The sequence below is a fragment of the Trichosurus vulpecula genome, chromosome 4 (genome assembly GCF_011100635.1).
Source record: "Trichosurus vulpecula isolate mTriVul1 chromosome 4, mTriVul1.pri, whole genome shotgun sequence".
Lineage (NCBI taxonomy): Eukaryota > Metazoa > Chordata > Mammalia > Diprotodontia > Phalangeridae > Trichosurus > Trichosurus vulpecula.
The window spans coordinates 186,883,632-186,904,572 of NC_050576.1; the positions used below are offsets into that span (position 1 = coordinate 186,883,632).

The window sequence follows — 20,941 nt, forward strand, 5'->3', positions numbered from 1 at the left end:
ACTTATTTAACCTTGGGAGAGGGAGATATACAAACACACACATACACATAAACCCTATTTATCACAATTCATATTCACAGACTCCTTAGCCAAATAAGCATCAGCTTGAAAAGTTCTGCCTTAGGAAATAAGGCAGGGCACTTGCTTTAAGTTTATAAGAAAAATGAGACAGGAAAATAATTTGCAATAAAAACACTGGCAAGGGTAACAAAAGCAAAGATCCCAAGCCATCGGCCAATTATTTCCTTCTAGATGGCTCTGATTTTTACAGAACACTTTGCCATCAGCCTTTTTTTAATCTCAGACTAATCCGAAAAACTAAAACCACACAGGCTGAAAATCATATCTACAACCCTAATAGTCACTCCAGTCAAAAGTCACAACAGCTACAAGAACACTTCAGTAGGATCTTGGTGAAAGGATGCTGGTTTCATTCAGAAGACAAAAATCAATCCCTCAGAAGCAGTGGTCAACACCTCTATCAGGATCAACAGAATTAAATAGAAGGAGTGTTATATTAACTCCTTCTCCCCCACCCTACCCCCTTACAGGCCAGAGAGATCCAAGTGGCTTCATATAACAATCAAATCAGTCACCAAGAATCCAACTGTTAACAACCTACCTTACTGATATGAAAACAAAAATATCCAGAATGGCAAATACAAGTCATTTTTTACAAGGTTGCATGTGAAATCAAGAAAATTTTGGAAGTCTAACACAAGCACTTTGCCTCATACAAATCTGAGTACTCTCAACTTCAAGGAAGGAATAATTAATCACTGGAAAGAAACATCTATTATTTAATTTGGGGCTTGAGGCAATGTGACATCATTTCTCATGTCACATATATATGAAAACAACCTACTATCCAGTCCTGATATTTTCTGGATATCACCATACTAAGAAAAGGTATAAAATCTAGGACATTTCAAAAAGAGGAATTTCAAAAAGGTTTTGCCTGGTCAGTCCTTCTCACCAAAGCTCAATACAAAGTGCTAAACCACAAAAATTTATAGCTTTATTTTGATAAAGACCATTCCTCACTATAGCCTATTTAAACAGAACCCTATCATCTTAACACCTATCATTTAACACCATCATCTTAATATGAGAAACAAAGGCTTCTCCTCTTTGGAGAGCCTCCGCACACAAACCAGGAAGCTGTTACCCATAGGACACACCAGAGATCCCTTCCTGGATTCCTAATAGTTTTCTCTGCTACAGATACAATAGGAGTGACTTACACTGGACACAAAGAAGAACCCCCTTAACAGCTGAAAGGTAGTCAGAAACAGGAACAGTAACATATGAAGACTACATAATCCCCTTCACTGGAAGTCTTTAAAAAATCAACTACGTAATCTTGAATTAAGTCTAATTAATCCATGGATATTCCAGGACAGTGGTGTCACACTTAAACAGAAATAATGGGCCACACTGACTTAGAAAACCACAAATTAATTTATGTGTTGTATTTTTATTTATTTTGTCCAACATTTCCCATTACATTTTAATCTAGTTTGGGCAGTACTTGGAGTTTTGCAGGTCTTGCTGGCTCATACTATAGCTCTAGGACTATAGGACCTTCCAGCAGCTGTTTTCTGCACTGTGGTCATATAAATTGGCAATTCCTACTTTAATCCTCATGTTATAATAATGAATGTATGCACTTCATTGGGGGGAGGGGCTCCCTAATCATAGGCAAGTGCCTTTTACTTCTAGCTACAAGCTTCTTGGGGTTTAATCAGCCCTAAAATTCTAGAATATACTCAATAACCCTTTCCATGGCCGACCCAGAAGGGCATTTCTGTGGCAGATCTCAGATCCACCCTTCCTTTTAGGTTGTCAGAAATCAATCAACAAATGTTTACTCATCACCTAACCGATATTATGCTAAGTACTGACTGTAAACAGACAAAAATTAAAAGGTCCCTGCCCTCATGGAGTTTACATTCTTTCAGGGGAAACAACATATATGCATATAAGGAGAAAGAAAATATATACAAAGAAACTACAAGATCATGGGGGAAGGGATGGTATTAGCCATTGGGGACATGGAAATCAGGAAAGGCCTCATGAAAGAAGCGGTGCCTGAGCTAAGCTTTGAATGGAACTAGAGAATCTAGAAGGTGGAGGTGAGGAAGGAATATATTCCGGAATATATATGGGGATCAACCTGTAGAAAGGTGTGGTGCCGGGAGATGGAATGTTGTATGTAAGGAATAGCAACAAAGCAGAGTTAGCTAGACTGTAGAACACATGATGTGCAGTACTGTGCAATAAACTTGGAAAGGTAGGCTGGAGCCAGATTTTGAAGGATTCAACACAGGAGATTGTATTTTGTCCTAGAGGCTATAGGGAGCTAGTAGAGATTTTTGAAGAGGTGAGAAACTTGAGAGAGGAGGACTAATTAGGAGATTATCGTGACAGTCTTGGTGAGGAGTGATGGAGGCCAGAGGTAGGGTGGTGGCAGTAGGAAGAAAGAGAGGGATACTTAGAGATACTGACAGTAAAAGCAGAAATGACTAGAATGATAAGTATACCTGGCTTACCTGTGAAGAAGGGGCTGAAGGAGACCGGAGAAAAGGCACTTTGAGTTCTTGTCAACCTGGGTTTCCTGGGAGGGCAAAAAAAAAAAAAAAGAAAAAAAAAAGAATGAGGGGAGAGAAAGAAAGCCTGTGCATTGAATTCATTGGAAAACTTAATTTTAGATGCATTGAAAAACAAAAGAAATCCCTAGTCACTTTTGGTAAGAATCTTGTAATAAAGCCTAAAATTTAAAAGGTGGGGAAATAAAATAATTAAGCAGCTTTTTGAACAGATTTGGCTTCAGAATTCAGTAGCCTACAAAGCAATAAGAAATCCCTCTGGATCTCTATCCATACCCCAGCACATTAAAAGAGTAAAATACCTTGAGTGGTAATTAGCAAATCCATTTCAGGAGGAAGGAATCAGATGCAGAGTCGATTTTCATATGAGAGCCAAGAAAGAGGCTCCAAACCTGAATGGAAGCCAGAGCATAGCATCGGTTTTCCCACTGGGGACTGCTGTTAGAATTGGAAGCCTTAAAAGATACCCATGGAATGAGCTTAGACTTGAGTACAGTACTACACAAGACACATGTAGTTCTCAACTACTTTTGCACAAATAAACCAGGAGGTCTCCAAGCCCTCAAGAAAGACCCCAGGGAACAGTCAAATTGAAAATCTTAAGCATCAATTAACAAGTGAGCTCCCACAGTGAGCTGGGCATAGTCCAGAACCTAAAGAGACAGATTCCTGTCCTCTCTGAACTGCTTAAGGATGACATGTGCCAGTAGATGCAATGCTTTCCTTTAACTTCTCCCAATAGGCATTTTCTTGAATCTAGTCAAGTCCCATCATCAGTCCATCATTGGCTCACACTGAAAACATGTTCCACCTCTCCGAAATCAATGAAGGAAATAGAAAAGCCTATTATTAATCCATTTCTAGACTGAATTTTTTCTCCTCTAACCCACATCTTTCCCCCACCCTTCCTGCTCTTATTCTATCAAATACTTTCCTGGTATTAAGGCTCTCCATCAGCATTATCCTCTACTCCAGAGTATATCTTTACAAAATGAAGAACTTGGGGTTCCTCCTGGGCACCAACCTGAAAACAAACTCTCTCCTGAGAAACATCACAGAAAAGATGAGTTCATAGTAATACCTCAGTTAGATCTAGGTTCTCAATAAGAAACTAGGATATTCCAGAAGACTCTAATAAAGAGAACTCATACTTGGAATGGGTTTGCTCATCTCTGCCCCTCAGACTCTCGTTTCCTTCAAGTCTCTACTTAAGTGAAATCTTCTAAATGAAGCCTTTTCCGAATACCCCCAGTTGCTCCCTACTGCCTAGAAATATCCTATACTGATTTTATGTATTTTATATGCATACTTATATGTATACATGTTAACAGATGAATTTAAAGTTTCAAAACAGCAAAGCCAAAGAAGTCAGCTTACCTTCCCCCCTAAATGCTCACTCCCAAATCTAAGCTGGTTCTAATGCTGGCCCTCTAAAACAAGATCTCTTTGAAAGGAAAACTATATTTTACACACACACACACACACACACACAGAGTTACAGAAGTGTCATAATTATAAATTATAGAGTCACATGCTGAAGAAGTAAGCTCCTTTAAGGCAGGTGTCCCTCCCCCTCCTTTTTTGTTTTTATTATCTCCAGCACCCAGCTCAGCGCTTTGCATGTAACAGACCCTGGTGATTCTTTCTCCATATCATCTCTTCCATCTGTCCTCTTCTCTCTAATCACACCCACTGCCACCTCCTGGACTTCTGCAACAGCTTCCTAATTGGTCTCCCTTACTGAAGTCTCTCCCCTCTCACACATTCTTCACATAACAGCCCAAGTGATTTTTTTCTAAAGTGCATTTCTAATCATGCTTCTCTCTTATTTAAAATCCAGTGGCTCCCTATCACCTCTAAGATCAAACGCAGTTAAAGTCAGACTAGCTTTCTTGTTGTTCTTCGTACACATTCCATCTTCAATCTCTATGCCTTTGCATGGATCCCCATGCCTAGAATACACCTCTGCCTTACCTCTAAGGATTCTAAGAAATCCCTAAGTTTCCTTCTTAGGTCAGCTCAAATAGCACCTCTTACTCAACCCCCACTACAGCTGCCAGTGCCTGTCCACTCCAATGACCTTTCACTATGTACATAGATGTATTGCTAGCAACCCTGATAGAGTACAACCTAAAGGACCACAGCATCCTTGCCTCCTTTACAGGACAGCCATCCCAGCCAACGTAAAACAGATGTCACTACTCATACATCTTCAAAACAAAATAATATAGCCATAATGTAAAGACCTGGGGAGGAAAACTTAGAAGATGTCTAGTTTCCACAACCTGGCTACTCTTCAATTCTTCCCTGTAACCTCAATCCATGCTATGAACAGACACATACTCTTAACTTGATGCACATGCTGCACAACCCACCCCTGCATACTCCGTTGGCTGTATTAAAAAAGAAAAGATACGCAGTGCTTATCATGTTGCCTATAGCTGTCTGAAGCTCAATTCTAACATGCAGTCCTCCTTAAAAGAAGATTTAACTCCAGTGAATAGACATCTCTCTTTAAGTCCGCTACAGAGTTTCCAGAATGATTTTTTAAAAATAACTTGGGGGCACAACATTAAATTCAGTAAGCAAAAACCTAAAGCATTGGCCTTTCAAAAGGTTCACACCTCAGCCATTTGGCCATTTGCCTTTTTCCAAAGAAAACTACATTACTCTGCCATCTGCCCGTGCTGGAGACTATAGTCTCTTTAGTGCCAAACCCTGAGGAATGACAGTACCCAAAATGCACACATCTTGTGGAGGCCTTCTCACTTCAGCTATCTTCTCACCTCCGAATTTTAGAAACCAAGAGGAGGAAGAGGAGGAGGGTAATTTCTAGGATCTGGAATTCAACAAGGATGGAACACAAAGAGTATGTGAACTTAAGCCTAGGCTCAGTCACTCAAAAGCCCCAAAGAGTTTCACCTGATAGACTTCCCTTATTCAGAGAATCCACGGCTAGGGGAGGTATAAACGGCTGAGAGGCTAAAAATTCACCTCCTAATCAATGTGTCTCCAGGAAACCACCCAAAGATCATCCTGGACAAAATGTACCAGGTTTGGGAACCACCATTAATGTATCAGCAACCTAGTTGGGGCTCTTTCAACAAATGTACCATTTCTGTCCATATCATTCCCTCCCCCTCTATTACTTCCCTAGGTCATTTAAGCAATGTGTCAGGATGCACTGTAATGCCATAATGTCCTTGCCAGCAACAGAAAAAGTGTAGGGAGAATCAAGGATGTACAGAGGAGACTGGAGCAGGCACCTGTGAGAATTCAGTTGGGCAGTACATGAGTTGGCTGGACAAGATGGAAGTTAACAAAGTTCTGGGTATACTACTCAGCAGATGTAGGCTAGCTGCACTATAAGGTGATTCCACACTCCAAATCACTAACTGCCACAGCAAATTGATGGGCATGTCATAGCTTTAAACAAGGATGAAAAGCAATGCTATCACATAGAGTGAGCCAATGCAAAGTTTTGTCTATGGCTAAATACAAGTCACCTGTGAAAGTCAAATCTGCTTCATTAACCTTCCATTCATTTCCTCATCTATCCATATATTCTCTAAAGTGTTTATACCCTCTTAAAAAATAGGTGACTCCAAAAAATAGAAAAGTTGATCAATGGCAAGGATGAAATACCCAAGACCCAGAAGCAATCAAATATAGTGGCACAGTGTTTGACAAACAGAAGGACTCCTGCTACTAGGTTGAGAATTCAATTTTCAACCAAAACTACTTGCTGAGAAAATGGAAAAACAATCTGGAAGAAATTAGGCTTAGATTAATGTTTCATACCATATACCACAATGTTACAAACAGAAACAGAACCCAAACATAAAAGGTCATATGAGAAACAAATTGAAGAAGATACCTTTCACAAACGTGACTAGAGGAAGAGGTCTTAACCAAGGAAGGAATAAAGGGCATCTCATCAGATAAAATGGACAAATTGGTCCGAAGTTTTATACAAACAAAATCAAGGCAATTAAAATTCAAAGAGAAACGATGAACTGGGAAAACATCTTTGAAACAAACTTCTCTGGCAAAGGTCTAATATCCAAGGTAAACAGGGAATGGTTACAAAAGGATATGAGAAAATAGTTCTCAAAAGAAGAGAAGTAAGCTATTAACAACTATATGAAAATATGATTCAAAACATTAGTACGAGAAATGCAGGTTAAAATTCTGAGGTTCCATCTTACACCCAGCTGGGTGAAAATGAAAAAAAAAAAAAGGAAAATTAAAATAGTTGGGAAGGGCTTTGAGAGGGCAAAGTATGCAGTGGTGCAAGCTGTGGATTGATCTAACCATTCAGGAAAGCAATCTGTAACTATACCTAAAGTTACTAAATTGTGCATACCATTTGGCCCAAATACTCCAAAGAGATCAAAGGGGAAAAGAAAGGATCCATCCATATGTACAAAGATATTTATACGACACAAAAATTTTTGGAATAAGAAACTGGAAATGAAGGGAACGTCTATCAACTGAGGAAGAGATGAATATATTATGCATATACAGTGAAATATTATTAGGACATAAGAAATTATGAATAAGATGAATTCAGAGAAAACTAGAAGACTTGTATGAATACTATTGTAAAGTAATCAGAACCAGGAGAACGATCTATACAACACCACACAGGAACCACAACTGAAAGAAATAAGAACTCTGATCAATGATTAATCAGGACTTCAGAAGATTCTAATGAAACATGTTCTTTCACCTCTTGGCATAGAGGTGATGGACTAAAGGTGCAGCAAAAGAATATTAAGAAGAATACATTTTCAGCCAGGACCAATGTGTGAATTTGTTTTGCTTGATTCTACTTATGCTAAAAGAGATTTGGGGGTTTTACAGGGGGAAGGAAAGACCTTTAGTGATGACTAAAAAAAAAGTATCAATGAAACATTCTTTCAAAAAATACACAGAATGAAGTTCAGAAGGATATGAAGATAAGTCAAGGGGGCAGCTAGGTGGCACAGTGAGTAGAGCACTGGCCCTGGAGTCAGGAGTACCTGAGTTCAAATGCGGCCTCAGACCCTTGACACATTTACTAGCTGTGTGACCTTGGGCAAGTCACTTAACCCCAATTGCCCTGCCATCCCCCCTCCAAAAAAAAAAAGATAAGTCAATAAGTATTTATTAAGTGCCAAGCACCGTGCTAAGCGCAAAGAATACAAATACAAGGAAAATGAAAGTCCTAGACCTCAAGGACCTATTATAATGTATGAAAGATTCTAATTTAAGGGAAAGACAATCCATAAAAGAAAAGTGAAAGGAGTTGAAGTTGGGAAGGTATCCATGGTGAAGAAAGAAATCTGGAGAGTCAGAAGAGACACAAGGGGCAGTTTTGGCATCACTGGGTTAAATTTAATATATACTTTTTAAAAAGTTGTATGTGAAAGGGAGTCATAGTTTCGTATACAATCCTCTTTTTTCTCCTGTTCATGCATATGAAAATGTTTGTTTATACTTTTCAAGTTTATAACAATAAAAATCTTGATCCCTTATGAAATTAGGAGTGCAAAGAGAGAAAAGCCACACAAAAAGGCACAAAAATCCTGGAGTTCATTTTCAATTCCAATACAAAGGCCTCTACGCAGCAAGGTCATTTTCAGAAACTATTCTCATGAACCAACTCCAGGCACCCAATGATGGAACTTTCAAGGAAAATCAAATAGAAAGGGTCAAAGTTTAGAGTCCTCAAGTAAGGGTGTGTGTCATTTCTGGGTGTGAAAAACCTTAAGACTTATAGACAAACATGGAGAGAACTTCCTGAAGTCATATATCAAGCTCTAAAGGGGGATGATAACCATAATGGAGATCAGAAAACAGCTTTAGGATCAACAGGATGATAGAACCAAAATGACAAGCTTTGCAAGTGAAGAGTCAAATTATTTGGAATGTCATTATGGAGTTCAGAAATAACCCTTGGACAATGACTCCTGCAAGGAAACATGAAGGTTTCATAAATTTGCAGATCTCTTCATGACAGCACGGCCCCAAACTGTTACCAAGACAGATCAGCATCTCTTCCTCAAACATATAAAAAGAAAAGTATCGTAATTATGCCATCTCTACCCACCCTCCACCTCAATTTCATGATTATGGGGACTGTCAAAAATGGCATCAACTAGTTCCCAAAGGAATTCAGCCTAGAAGAACGCACAGGAACACATGGCACCAGATTCCAAATGTGTTTGTATCTGGAAGGTAATTTAGGAAGGCCAGAAAAGGGTAGAATGAGGCTAACATGATATTAAGCGATGCCACCCTCCTTCTTCCAAATCCAAAGGGCAACCATTTCAACACAACTAAATGGATTAGGGCATTTCTCCGGCTTTTCTGAAACAATGTTCCATCCAAACTTAGGCCATATGTGGTAGCTTTGTTGTTCCCATTCCAATATTTGTGTTATAACTCCTAGCCTGATTCCTTGGAATGAAATTTGATGAGCTAGTGGAGTCCATTTCTTTCTTCACTCGAACTGTGTTCGCTAAGCAGACACTGAACCTAAACACAAAGGTCTCAGAATGCAAGGGGGTAAAACCATGCAGCGGTTTTGAAGGCATTTAAAAAGAACTAAAGTTGATACTCAGTGCCAGGATATTAAAAGAAGTGCTAAGCCAGGTGAAATGGCTTGTGGTAGCTGCATTACGGTCAGTTTCTGTAAGAGAAGTAAGAGGGGAGGGGGTGGAAAGAATGAGGAATGAAAAGATACCAGCAAACATACCCAGAGGTTAGTAAAAAGCCAAACTATGCCCCAATGAAAGCACAGGCCCATAATTAACTGCAGCCACCAAATAGGGAAACAAAACATCTACCCTTTGGCTAGAGGTTCAGGTGTTTGATCTCTACCAGGTCTCAAAGAACCATAACCTTACTTTCCTTCCCCTAACAAGGCTGTATTGAGAGTTGGGCTAGTGAGATCTATAGAAATCATAGCTACCAGGAACAGACTTTAACAAGTCTCTCACAGCTGTGAGGCTGCCAGCAAGACTGGCACATCATAAGCTATGGGAAATATGACAAGCAGCACCACAGCCAAGCACTTAAAAAGGACTTAACTTCTACTGCAATCATATCCTTAGCTTTTCTTCCAAACAGCACAAGATGTTGGGGCTGAGATCAGTCTCTCATTTTAGAGATGGGAAAAGGGGCACACAAAGGAGGTAGGAACTTGCCCAAGGTTACCATACTGATGTTGGAATTCAAATGGGCATCTTGAATCCAGACAACCAAGTCAGCACTCTCACCAAATGGCCATTGCATAACATTGGACATGTTCACATTCAACAACTACCTCGCTACCTTTGTCAGAAAGTCCCTGGACCAAAAACTGTAATTCTCCAGTATCCTGAACTAAGCCTCTCTGCTGAGCAATTTGCTTTGTAGCAGAAATCTTCATTATGCTCACTGTGAGAGTTGGAGCCAGAGCACCCAAAGGTCATTAAATTCTGCTACCAAAGGCAAAAGCCATGTAACAATATATGCATTTTCTATTCTCAAATCTGTTGGATGTAGCAGCTAATTTCACGCCACACCTCATATTTGGAGATTCCGAAATCATAGACCCAAGTCCTGGTCAATAAAGAACAAAGGCAATACACAAACCACAAGAACGTTAGCAAACTATCTTGTCATTATACTTGGCTTGACTCTCCCACCAACCCCTACCACTGATGAAAATTTAATTTCCACTAGTAAATAGAGTTCCAAGTGAATAACCCACCACAAAAAGCTGTTTCAGCAGCCACACTTCAAGACCTCAGTTCCCATCATTAATCCATTAAAGATACTTAAGGGGTAAACATTCACCCAACTAAAGGGGAAAATGCACTGACAGCATTAGAAACAAGTATGACTTGATCTCCAAGTACAGATAGCAAGGCTGTTCAAAAGTAGGAGCAAAGTCAAATCACTCCTATCTCCTTCTAGAAAAAAATGAATTCACCAAAATAAGGACAATACCAAATGCTTAAACAGACACTCCTGCTCAGACCACCACCTTTTGACTCAACCCTACCCTTTTCACTTCCAGGCACTGCCATATGTCCCTGGCTTATTCCAGTACAATGGAGACTTCCTCAGGAATATGTCACTCATAAGCTACATATACCAATGTGAATGTGTGTGTGTGTGTGTATGCATATGTACACACACACATATACATATATATATATGTATATATATATAAAAACACCCAACACCCAGGAAGTGAAACCATAAAAGCAGTCTCCACAAGAGAAGCTGCAGATAGATAGATGGAAACCAGTTATCCAGTCTTCTAAATCAGCACTATAGTACTAATGTTAAGTCAGCCATATCTTTAAAAGAAAATTTACCTCCATTAAGAAGTTAAGGTCCTTTTCTAAACCAGAATTTTCACCAATTGGCCCACAATTAGATGGCCAATATAACAGCAGGGATCCCTTATAATATACTTGGGGAACTTAAGCTAGTTTCCAAAACTAAAGCTTTGGCCTAGTTTCAAGAGGATTCAAACTGCCTTGCCTTATGATCCTAACTATTAGCCAAGCAAGTGAGTACACTAGGAAACACCTCTGAAGAAATATCCAAATCCTCGTCCCAAAAGACCATACATTCAGGGAAACTACTCATGAAGTCAGACGGGAAGGATGATGGGCACTGTAGAGAAACTTAAGACCAAGAACAGGTCAGATTAGCCTGTGTTCAAGAGACCTGCACCCAGGATTTACCGGCTAATTGAGAATTCTTAAGAACAGAGGAGTCCTCAGAGCCTACTCCTCTATCACTCAGTTATTGTAATTGGCTAACAGTCCTCGAAGGGTAAGAGGAAGTGCCATTCCTCCAGTCTTATTCATTTCAACCTGGTCCCTGGAATCTCAAGAAGATCCTATTGGGGGAAAGAGAGAAGGGGAAAAGAAAGGGAGCAAAGGGAAGAACGAGGGAAGATGTAGAGAAGGGGAGAGGAGGAGAAAAGGAGGAAGGAGGAAGAGGGGGAAGAAAAAGGGGGAGAGGGAAAAGACAAGGAGGAGAGAGGAGGGGGAAGAGGAGGAAAGAAGGTGAAGAGAGGAAGAAAGAGGGGGGAGAGAAAGGAAGAGGAGAGAAGGGGGGAGGAAGGCGAGACAGAGGGGGGAGAGAGGAGGGAAGAGGGGAGCGGAGGAGGGAAGAGAGAAGGGGAGAGAGAGAGGGAAAAGAGGTTATAGAGGGGTGAGAGAGGGGGGGAAAGAGTGGAGAGTGAAGAGAAGGGAGAAGAGGAAGAGAGAGGAGAGAAAAGGAAGAGGGGAGAGAAGGGTGAGAGGAGGAAGGGGGGAGAAAAGGGTGAGGGGAAAAAGAGGAAGGGAGGGAGGAGGGTAAGGGACCCGAGCGGAATCTGACAACCAGCGCCCCCCACCCCTTCGACGCCAGCAGGCTCACCTCCCCGCCTCTGGCTCCCGGGCCCTGGAGCCTCCCACGTCGGTCAGACTCACAGAGGAGGCAGCTAGCTCCCCCGGAGGCCTCTTGCCGGCCGCATCCCCGCTGGCCGAGGCCGCGTTACAGCTCTTCGTGCGGAAGAGGCGACTGAGGCGGATTCTGAGCGAGCCCTTGCGTGAGGTGCCCAGGGGCGGCCGGAGCGGAGCCGAGGGGTGCTGCTGCGGGGGCGGCGGGGGCTCCCCTCTGGAGGGCCGCCCTAGGGGCACCAGGTCCTGCAGCGGGAAGGGCGCGGGCGGCAGCTCGGGGGCCAGGGGCTGCAGAGACGCGGCTCGGCAGCCGCCTGCTCCTCCTCCGCCCGCCCCCCGGCCGGGGCTGCTGAGCTCCTCCTCGGAGCAGCTGTTGGTCTCCAGGCTCTCGGCCTCCGACTCCAGCGCCTCCAGCACTAGCAGCGCGTCGCTCGTCTCCGTGGGGTCCTCTCCGGCCTGCGGGGCCGCGGAGGGCGGTGGGGGCTGCGGCGCGGGCGGCTGCGGGGCGCACGGGCAGCTGCTCCCGGCAGGCCCCGGGCCCTTGCCGGTTGGCCCCAGCCCCAGAGCTGCCAGATGGGCCTCCAGCCCCGCGGCCGCCGCTGCCGCCGCCGCCGGGCCCCAGCCCCGCTCCAACCCCAGCCCCAGGCCCAGCCCCAACCCCAGCCCCGGCGGCAGGGCCTTGGGGTCCAGGCTGCAACGGTGCCGGGGGCACAGCAGCTCCGAGGGCCCCGGCCCAGGTCCCGCCGCCGCCGCCTCCTCCTCCTCGGGCGGCCGCCCTACGTTGCGGAACACCATCAGCTGCGGCGGCCGGGAATTCCGAGGCCCCGGCCTCGGCAGGAAGGGCGGCGGTGGCGGCGGGAGCGGGCTCTGGGCCGGGGGCAGCGGATGGGTTCCATGGCCCGGGGCCGGCGGCGGCAGTGGCGGCGGGGCCGGCTCCGAGGCCGCTTCTCCGTAGCCCAGCAGGCGGCTCAGGACGCGGTACGAGGCCGCCGCCGCCGCCGCTGCTGCCGCCGCCTCGCCGTCCCGGAGCTCGGCCCCCTGCATCGGGGAAGGCGGGAGCGAGGCGCGGAGCGAGGGACCGCTGGGGACTAGGCTGGGCCCCGCCGGAGCCCCGCCCGCCGCGGCCCCGGTAGCGGGAGCGACAGCGCCAACAGCCGCTGCGGCCTCCGCTTCATCGAGCGCGGCGGCGGCGGCGAGGAGGAGGAGGAGGCGGGGGCGGAGAAGAGGGAGGAGGAGGCAGCAAGGGGGAGGGAGGGGGCGGGGGCTGCTGGGGAGGTGGGTGGAAAGCACAGGCCGGGGAGCCCGGCACGAGCCCAGCCGCGCGCCGCCGCCGTAAGCTGCCCCCGCCCCGGCCCTAACGTCACTTCCGAGAGGCGCCAAGCCAAGCCACGCCCTCCCTCCCATGCTCTCGTCCCCCACGCTTATATGCAATTTCCTCTTTTGCTGGGGCAGTGGCTATGTCGGGAGTGGAACTCCTGCTTGTGAACTGGCTCGCGCCGAGGCTTCAGTCTCGCGACTGACGTCATTCTTTCTACCTGCCACCCGCCTCTAGACTAAAAACCCGATGCTTCTTCATTGGAATTCGGTCTTCGAAGCCAACGTACTATATCCCTCTCTCTCTGTCTCTCTGTCACTGCCTCTGTCTGTCTCTCTCTCTTCCTCCCTCCCCCCTCTCACCTATTCCCTTTTCTTCTCTCTCCTCTCCTTTCCCACCCTCCCCCCTCATTTCTCTTTCTCCCCCTTTCTCTCGTCTCTTCTCTCTCCCCCTTCCAGCCCCCCTTCCCTCAGCCCTGGGAATTTGAACTTTCCACTCCCCCTCACACCACACCCCCAAAAAGGAAAAAGCAAGAAAAGTCAAAGAAAAGATCAGAAGCGTCGTTCTTTAACCTAACTTGGCCAGATGTATAGATCAGCCTCTGGAAGGGACCTCAGATCTAGTCCAACCACCTCATTTCACAAATGAGGAACTGAGGCCCCAGGAATTCTAAGAAACCTGATGGGCATCAGAGGCGAGAATTGGGCCCAAGTCCTAAGTTCCCAGAGCTTTTTCGACTGTATCATCACAATGTCTTCCAGGTTTCCTAGCAGCTTTGTTTTATTCTGCACTGGCTCTATCCTCCTCCCTACCCTCATGCACATCCTATATTTTACTTGTGACCTGGAATAGCTGATAATCTTCCACGGCTCATAAGGCTTGTCACTACACGAGATTACTGCTAGGCGGTGCAGAGCCCTAGACTCAGGTGACTGAGCACAGCCAGTCAGTGCCATTTGAGCTCTTCAAATAGAATTGGAGATAGTGGCTGGGGATGCAAAATCTATTGCAAGAAAGGAGATTGAGGCATGCAGGTGTAAAGGAAAGAGCGCTGAACTCAAACAGAAAACCTAGACTGGAATAATGGCTTAGCCATTTACCTCTATGTCCTGGAGCAAGTCTCTCAACCTCTCTGGGTTTCAGTCTTCTCATCTGGAAAAATTATTTGGCATACCTACCCTCCAGGGTTGTGCACTTTTATAACTGTAAAGTGCTATAGAAATTATTGCAGGAAAGAAAAGATTGATCCCGATGATTAAGATGATAAACCCATTCCTGCGTATCTCACCTTTCCAAATCACAACTACTGCCAACTCCTTCCTGATGTCTTTCCTGGTGATTCAATCAGTTTTCCCAGGCTGGACTGATTCCATGCTGGAGGAAAAGGGGCTTACTTCTTACTTCTTTCTCCTGTGGAGTAAGAAGCTACAAGAATATTTTGTGTGTGGGGGGGGGGGGTTTCCCCCACTTTCTGTGATTGCTTCATTGTGGAAACTCCTAGCATGGATATTCTTTTTCTTTCATAAATGCAAATAGACGCGTGAACTGCGACTTACAGTTGCCAAAGTGCCCTGAAAAGTTGAGTGATTTGCTCATGGTCAAATACCTAGTATCACAGGTAGAATTTTAAATCCAGGTCTTCCAGCCTTCATGTCCACTGCACCCAGCTGTTTCTTGGGGCAGGGTGTAGAGGGAGTAAAATTAAGGAAATCCGCAACCTTCACTTGCTGCAAGTAAATCATCGTGACCCAGTAGGTAAGAATTCTAAGTAAGGTCCTTCCTTGATTAAGCCACCCCATCTACTCAAACCAGGAAGCATCTCCCCATATGAAAAGAGAGGACTTTCACTAAAGTTCTTTCCCGTAACATCTAAGGGAACCGGTAGAGAACTCGGAATTCCTGGCTCCCAGATAACTCCCTATCCATCTGTCTTCCCTTGCTGCAAGGACACTAAGTTCCATATTCAATGAAAAGTGATCAAGAGAGTTCTTGACCCAGCAGCTCCCCCTGCTGCCTACTGGCTGTCATTGGTCATAGAGAGAAACAAGGAACTTCATGAGATCTTCAGAGCTGCAAGAGTATTAGCCTAACCATTTTATATTTACAGATGCTAAAACAGAGGCTCAGAGAGGTTGCCAGGGTCCACACAGGTAGAAAGGAATAGAATCAAGAATTAAATCCAAGTCTTTAGTCTATTCAGTGCACAGGTAACAAAAATCCCCTTTCAGGAGAATCTTCATCCAAACCTTTGGTGTCCTTAGTTGATGACCAGGAAAAAAATGCTATGGACACCCCCAAAAAAATTTTAATTAAAAATATTTTTTTCTGTTTCTGTACTGTTTGCTTATGTGTGGTTTATAAGACCCATAGAATGTCTGAGCTATAAGGGGCCTTTGAGACCATATAATTCTACAAAGTACAATAACGAATGACATTGGTGAGGACTTGGTGTGCATTTGGTAGGTGTCCTGGGTGACATTTGGGTGCTTTGGTAGCAATAATAGCCTATACCTGGCTCACGTCCTGCTTTTTTGTGAATTTACAGAGGGAATGTGATACAATAGAAAGATGAGTGGATATGGAGTCCAAAGACCCACCTCAGTTTAAATCCCACTTTGGCCCCTGAATAACTACCACCTGTGTGACCTCCCTGAGCCTCAGTTTCTTCATCTGTAAAATGACCAGGGTTTTGAGCTAGATGATTTCTAAGATCCCTTACAGCTCTAAATCTATGTTTTTATGAATTAACTAGCAAGAGTAGAATGTATAATTTAGCCATTAGGAAGTGCTATACTCAAATTTCCACTCAAGTGGTTCCCTCAGAGTGTATCCAACCAGTCACCTGTGGGAACTTTCCCAAAGGCTAGAGTATCTCCACTGCAATATTCCTATCAGAGAGTATATAGCCTATTAACTCTTGGCCTACCTTTCCCTTTCATTGCCTGATGCTTACTTAGCTTCTTATAATGTAACCAGGTATTGGTCCTGATCAGGGAATGTGCTGGTAAAATGTTTCATAATCAGCTCTCCAAAAATGCACAATATATTTTAAAGTTTGATTTGTATTATTAATATTTTCTCTATCACTTTCTTAGGTCTAGACAATCAATAAAATAATAAATCAAGCTTTGAAGTTTACACTTGATGATTTGTGGGGTATAAATGCTCACGCTGAAATTTCGACAATCAGTTCTCATAAGCTGGTCTGGGCTGGCTCCAGCATCCTCCTGGTCTTGATTCAATATTATCTAGAGGTTATGAAAAGTAAATACTTTTCCAGTTATTGAAAAAAATCCTTATAACTTACTCTAGGAAATTCATTTTAATCCAAGTGATATAATTTACATTATCAATCAACACTGTGGCCACAAATATTATATGGTACAAATAAGTAAATAAAAAGAATTGTAGAACTCTTTCTGGGATATTTCTACAACCTGCACGCTCATTTGAAATTTGAGAACCCCCCAGACAGCTGCTACCTATGATTCTAAGGGATAACCCTATGGGTTTGCATGCCTAACATAACAAGCCCCCATTAGTGTACTTCCCATTAACAATCGGTCAATAGATATGATTTGCTTTTAGGAAAGGCATTTACTAAGATAGCTCAGTAAAAAATAGTGGCTGTAAAACATTCCCCTCACAAACCTGGGGTGTATTCTCCCACAGTTTCATAGAGATAGCATCCATGGGAAGAGTGGGATCAAACTTATAATACAATAGTAGTGAGATACACTTATGAGATAAAGGTATGGCAAAGCCAACTCACAATTCCTGGTACTGAAGGGCCTAGAAGTCCTTTTTCTCTTTGTAGAGTCCCCATGGAGCTCCCCTTGGGTACAGCATGTCTTCCAGGTGATTGCTTAGCTAGATTGCCTGAGAGTGCTTCTCTTCATAGCTAATCCTCTTTTCTACTGCCAGGGTTGGGGTGAGGGGTGGGGTAGGGGCAAAGCTCCCATTCCACACAACTACCTCTTTCCTAGATTGTCTGCCTGCCTGTATCTATGACTATCTGCACCATCAATTGTACTTCAAACCCTATGAACACTCAAATTGCTAGATAGAATGTCTTCTGCTCTGCTTCTAGACCCTATGGTCTTTGGGGCAAGGGGAGGGGGAGGGGGAGTGTGGGGTATGTGGCAGATCTTCTCATCTTTTTGTATGTCCTTCATTCTCTATAGTGAATGCCTAGCTTTCCTCAAAGCACAGTTCTGGTGCCATCTCCTATACTAGTCTTGGCTGATTCTTATCCTCTTCCTTAAGGTATCAGCACTCTCTTCCTCTTGAAATTACTTTGTATGTACATTGGGCAATAGAAATCATGGCCCATCCTATTGGAATAGCCTACATTTATCTCTCAGGAGCAACATATCCATCCCCACATTGCAAAATCCCAAAGGTTCTTTAGACACCTACTACAGATAGAGATACAGTCTGGCATAAAATTTATATTCTCTGCCCTGAATTTTCAAGGGCTGGCAATAACTCAACAAATGCCACTAGAATCTTGATGCTTTCCAAGAAAAGGGCCCCATTGTGAGGGTGAATCCATTCCAGGTGGCCCTAGCTTTCATAAAGATAACACACCTCTCACCGGAGCTCCCACCACCTTCTCCAGGATTTGTTACAGTTATCTTAACAGATTCCTCCCCAATACCTATCTCGACCATTCCATTCTTCTGCTCATGGGAATTCATGGCAGAGGAGGCAAAGCCCCAAGTGAACCGTTCCTCCTCTGCCTAGTAGGCATATCTTCCTGGCTCAAGGTAATCCCCATCATAAAGATGAAAGTACCAACCAAGAGTTGTTAGATTACAACATCCTTTAGCAAGGGCATATTCCCACAGAAAGGGGCCAATACACATGCTCATTCCTCTGTACCCAGGACATGTGCTAGGCTCCATGACATCACACACATACACACACACACCATGCTTCATATTTCTTGTATCAAAGAACTCAGTCCTTGGTCCTGGAATGGGAAGACCCAAGCTGCTCAGCTTCCCCCCGCCCCCGCACCTCCCCAAGAGGGGGTGGGGGTGGTTAGTTGTCTATAAGAAATTCCAGAAAGTTGCCGAGGTCTCTATGAGTCAAGACACATAGTTATAGTCAAGATACTGTTTCTGTATGACCATGGGTACATCACCTCAGTTTTCTGAGCTTCAGTTTCTTTCTCTGTAAAATGAAGTTAAAGCAGATTTTACTGCTTGGCATAGTAAGTATGCCTAAGACCAGTGACAAGAAAGAAAGGACCCATGTACACCAAACTCATATACACTGAATTATAGAAGCTATTTTTTGTAATAGGAAAGATTCAGAAGCAAAGTATATGGCGCATCGATTAGGGGAACTATGGAACAAATTGTGACACATGGATGTAATGCCATATTATTGTGTGTAAGAAATGACAAATGAATATAGAGAAGCACAGGGAAAGAGCCAGGGAGGGCAATAAGCACTGATTAAGTACCTACTGTGTGCCAGGAATGATGCTAAGCACGGTACAGATATTATCTCAGTTGATCCTTACAACAACTCTGTGAGGTAGGTGCCATTATGGTCCCTGTTTTAGGGTTGAGGAAACTGAGACAGAGAGAGGCTAAGTGACTTGCCTAGGGTCATACAACTAACACGTGTCCAGGGTCAGATTTGAACTCAGATCTTTCTGACTCCAGGTCCAATACTCTATCCACTGGGCCATCTCAGCTGCCTCTGAAGTACAGGAAGATTTAAATGAACTGATAAGAACTGAAATCAGTAGAACCAGGAAAACAATATAAACAATTGACTACTACAATAATATAAGTGGGGAGAACAACAAAAAATAAGGAAACAGTGGAAACAGAACGCTTCTTTACAAAGGAGGGGAATGGTGGGAATGGAATGCTGTACATGTGTTGTCAGACATTTTCTTTATGTTGATTAGTTTTATGGAACTTCTTTTCTTCATCTTTTAAAAATTAAAATTATTTATTATATTTCTTTATTATAAAAAATAACATTATAGTATTATTATTCTTGATTATAAAGGATAACATTCTGGGAAAGTTGGAGGAGAGATTCAATGGGAAATATAGGTGATGTAAAAACAAAAGCTAGCAATAAAATTATTTTAAAATAGTTACTTCCCACCAAAAATAAATAAAACAAAAGGAAGGGATTGGATGAGATGCTTTCTGGAGTCTGTTCATCTCTACTACTCTGTGATGCTGCTGGACAGTGAGTCATCTTCTGACCCCGACATCAGGATCATTCAGGACTCACCCAGCCCTACTAATCAACCAAAAGATACCACAAAGATATCAGGCTTACTAATTCAAAAACAAACTTGATTATTGGGAAAATAAGTTTAATGTGAAGGTCTACATAGAACCTACATCGGATTACATGCCGTCTGGGGCGGGGTGAGAGGGAAGAGGGAGGGAGAGAAAATTTGGAACTCAAAAGTTGTAGAACTGAGTCGTAAACTAAAAAAAAAACCTAATATATTAATTAATAAAAAAGAAAAAAAATTCAAAAAATAATCCCCATCTAAAAGTACCTTCCTTATAATAACCTTGTGAAGTAGATAGTGAAAACATCATCCCTATTTTACAGATGAGGTTGTAGAGGCTCTGAGAGGTTAAGGGACTTGCTTATGAACACACAACTAGTAAGAGGAATTCAAACCCAGATCTTTGGACCCCAAGTCCAACCCTTAATCCATTGTACTATATTGACTCAGCAGGGTTCCATCTCCTTCCTTTCTCTGCTTTTTGTACTGCTGCTTAGGCCGAATTAGCAGCAGATATGGGGCACACTGAGGGGGACTGGAGGTTCTTTGTGTGGGGGTGAGAGCCATTCAAATTACCCCCTTTTCTCTTCCCTTCTGACTAACTCAGGAGCATCAAGGATTGAGGAAAGACCAAGGAAAGAGATTCAGTGAAGGTAGGAGACAACCCTCACCTCTATCAAAGGGAAATGTAAATCTGGGGCAGAGAACAGCCTGGAAAGTAGAGGGGAGTCATCAATGATAGAAAAGGTCACTGGAGAGTGAAAGGCAAGGCGAGGGCTTTGTTGTGGGGGGCCTCCCACAGGGACCCTGCTGTCCCAGCCTCAGGTGCTTGTCTCTGGCATCTGGGACCCAGAGACACATGCACTGGTTCCAGTATGGCAGAGGGGGAGTTGATGTTCGGGGCCCTCTCCTCACTTGGGGAAGATCAGGAACATTGGCATCACAAGATAAAAACCAACAAAGGAAGAAGGAGAGAGAGAATATGAACGTAAAATCAGTTGATTGACAGATTGTATTTATTAAGTGCCTACTAAACGCTAAAAAGGAAGAAAGGAAGGAAGAAAAGCAAGGAAGGAAGGAAGGGAGGGAGGGAGGAAGGAAGGAAGGGAGGGAGGGAGGAAGGAAGGGAGGGAGGGAGGGAGGAAGGAAGGAAGGGAGGGAGGGAGGGAGGAAGGAAGGGAGGAAGAGAGGAGATGGGGTGGGGAAGTCCCTGGTCTTAAGGAGCTTACATTCTAACTTCTAAAACCATGAAAAGATCCCTTTATGTCTCTTTGCTACCTCATCGTGACATCATTATTATAATTAT

The 20,941-nt window shown here is 43.7% G+C and overlaps 1 protein-coding gene across 1 annotated transcript in view; it reads right to left on the bottom strand.

Annotated features, from left to right (window-relative positions):
- Nucleotides 1–13,087, bottom strand: part of SOCS7 (suppressor of cytokine signaling 7) — a 40,271-nt gene extending 27,184 nt beyond the window's left edge. The window contains exons 1-2 of the mRNA XM_036756464.1: nucleotides 12,021–13,087; nucleotides 2,553–2,617 (exon numbers count right to left, since the gene is read on the bottom strand). Of these exons, the coding sequence (XP_036612359.1) occupies nucleotides 2,553–2,617; nucleotides 12,021–13,087 (1,132 nt within the window). The remainder of the gene's footprint in view (nucleotides 1–2,552; nucleotides 2,618–12,020) is intronic.
- Nucleotides 13,088–20,941: the final 7,854 nt, after the last annotated feature.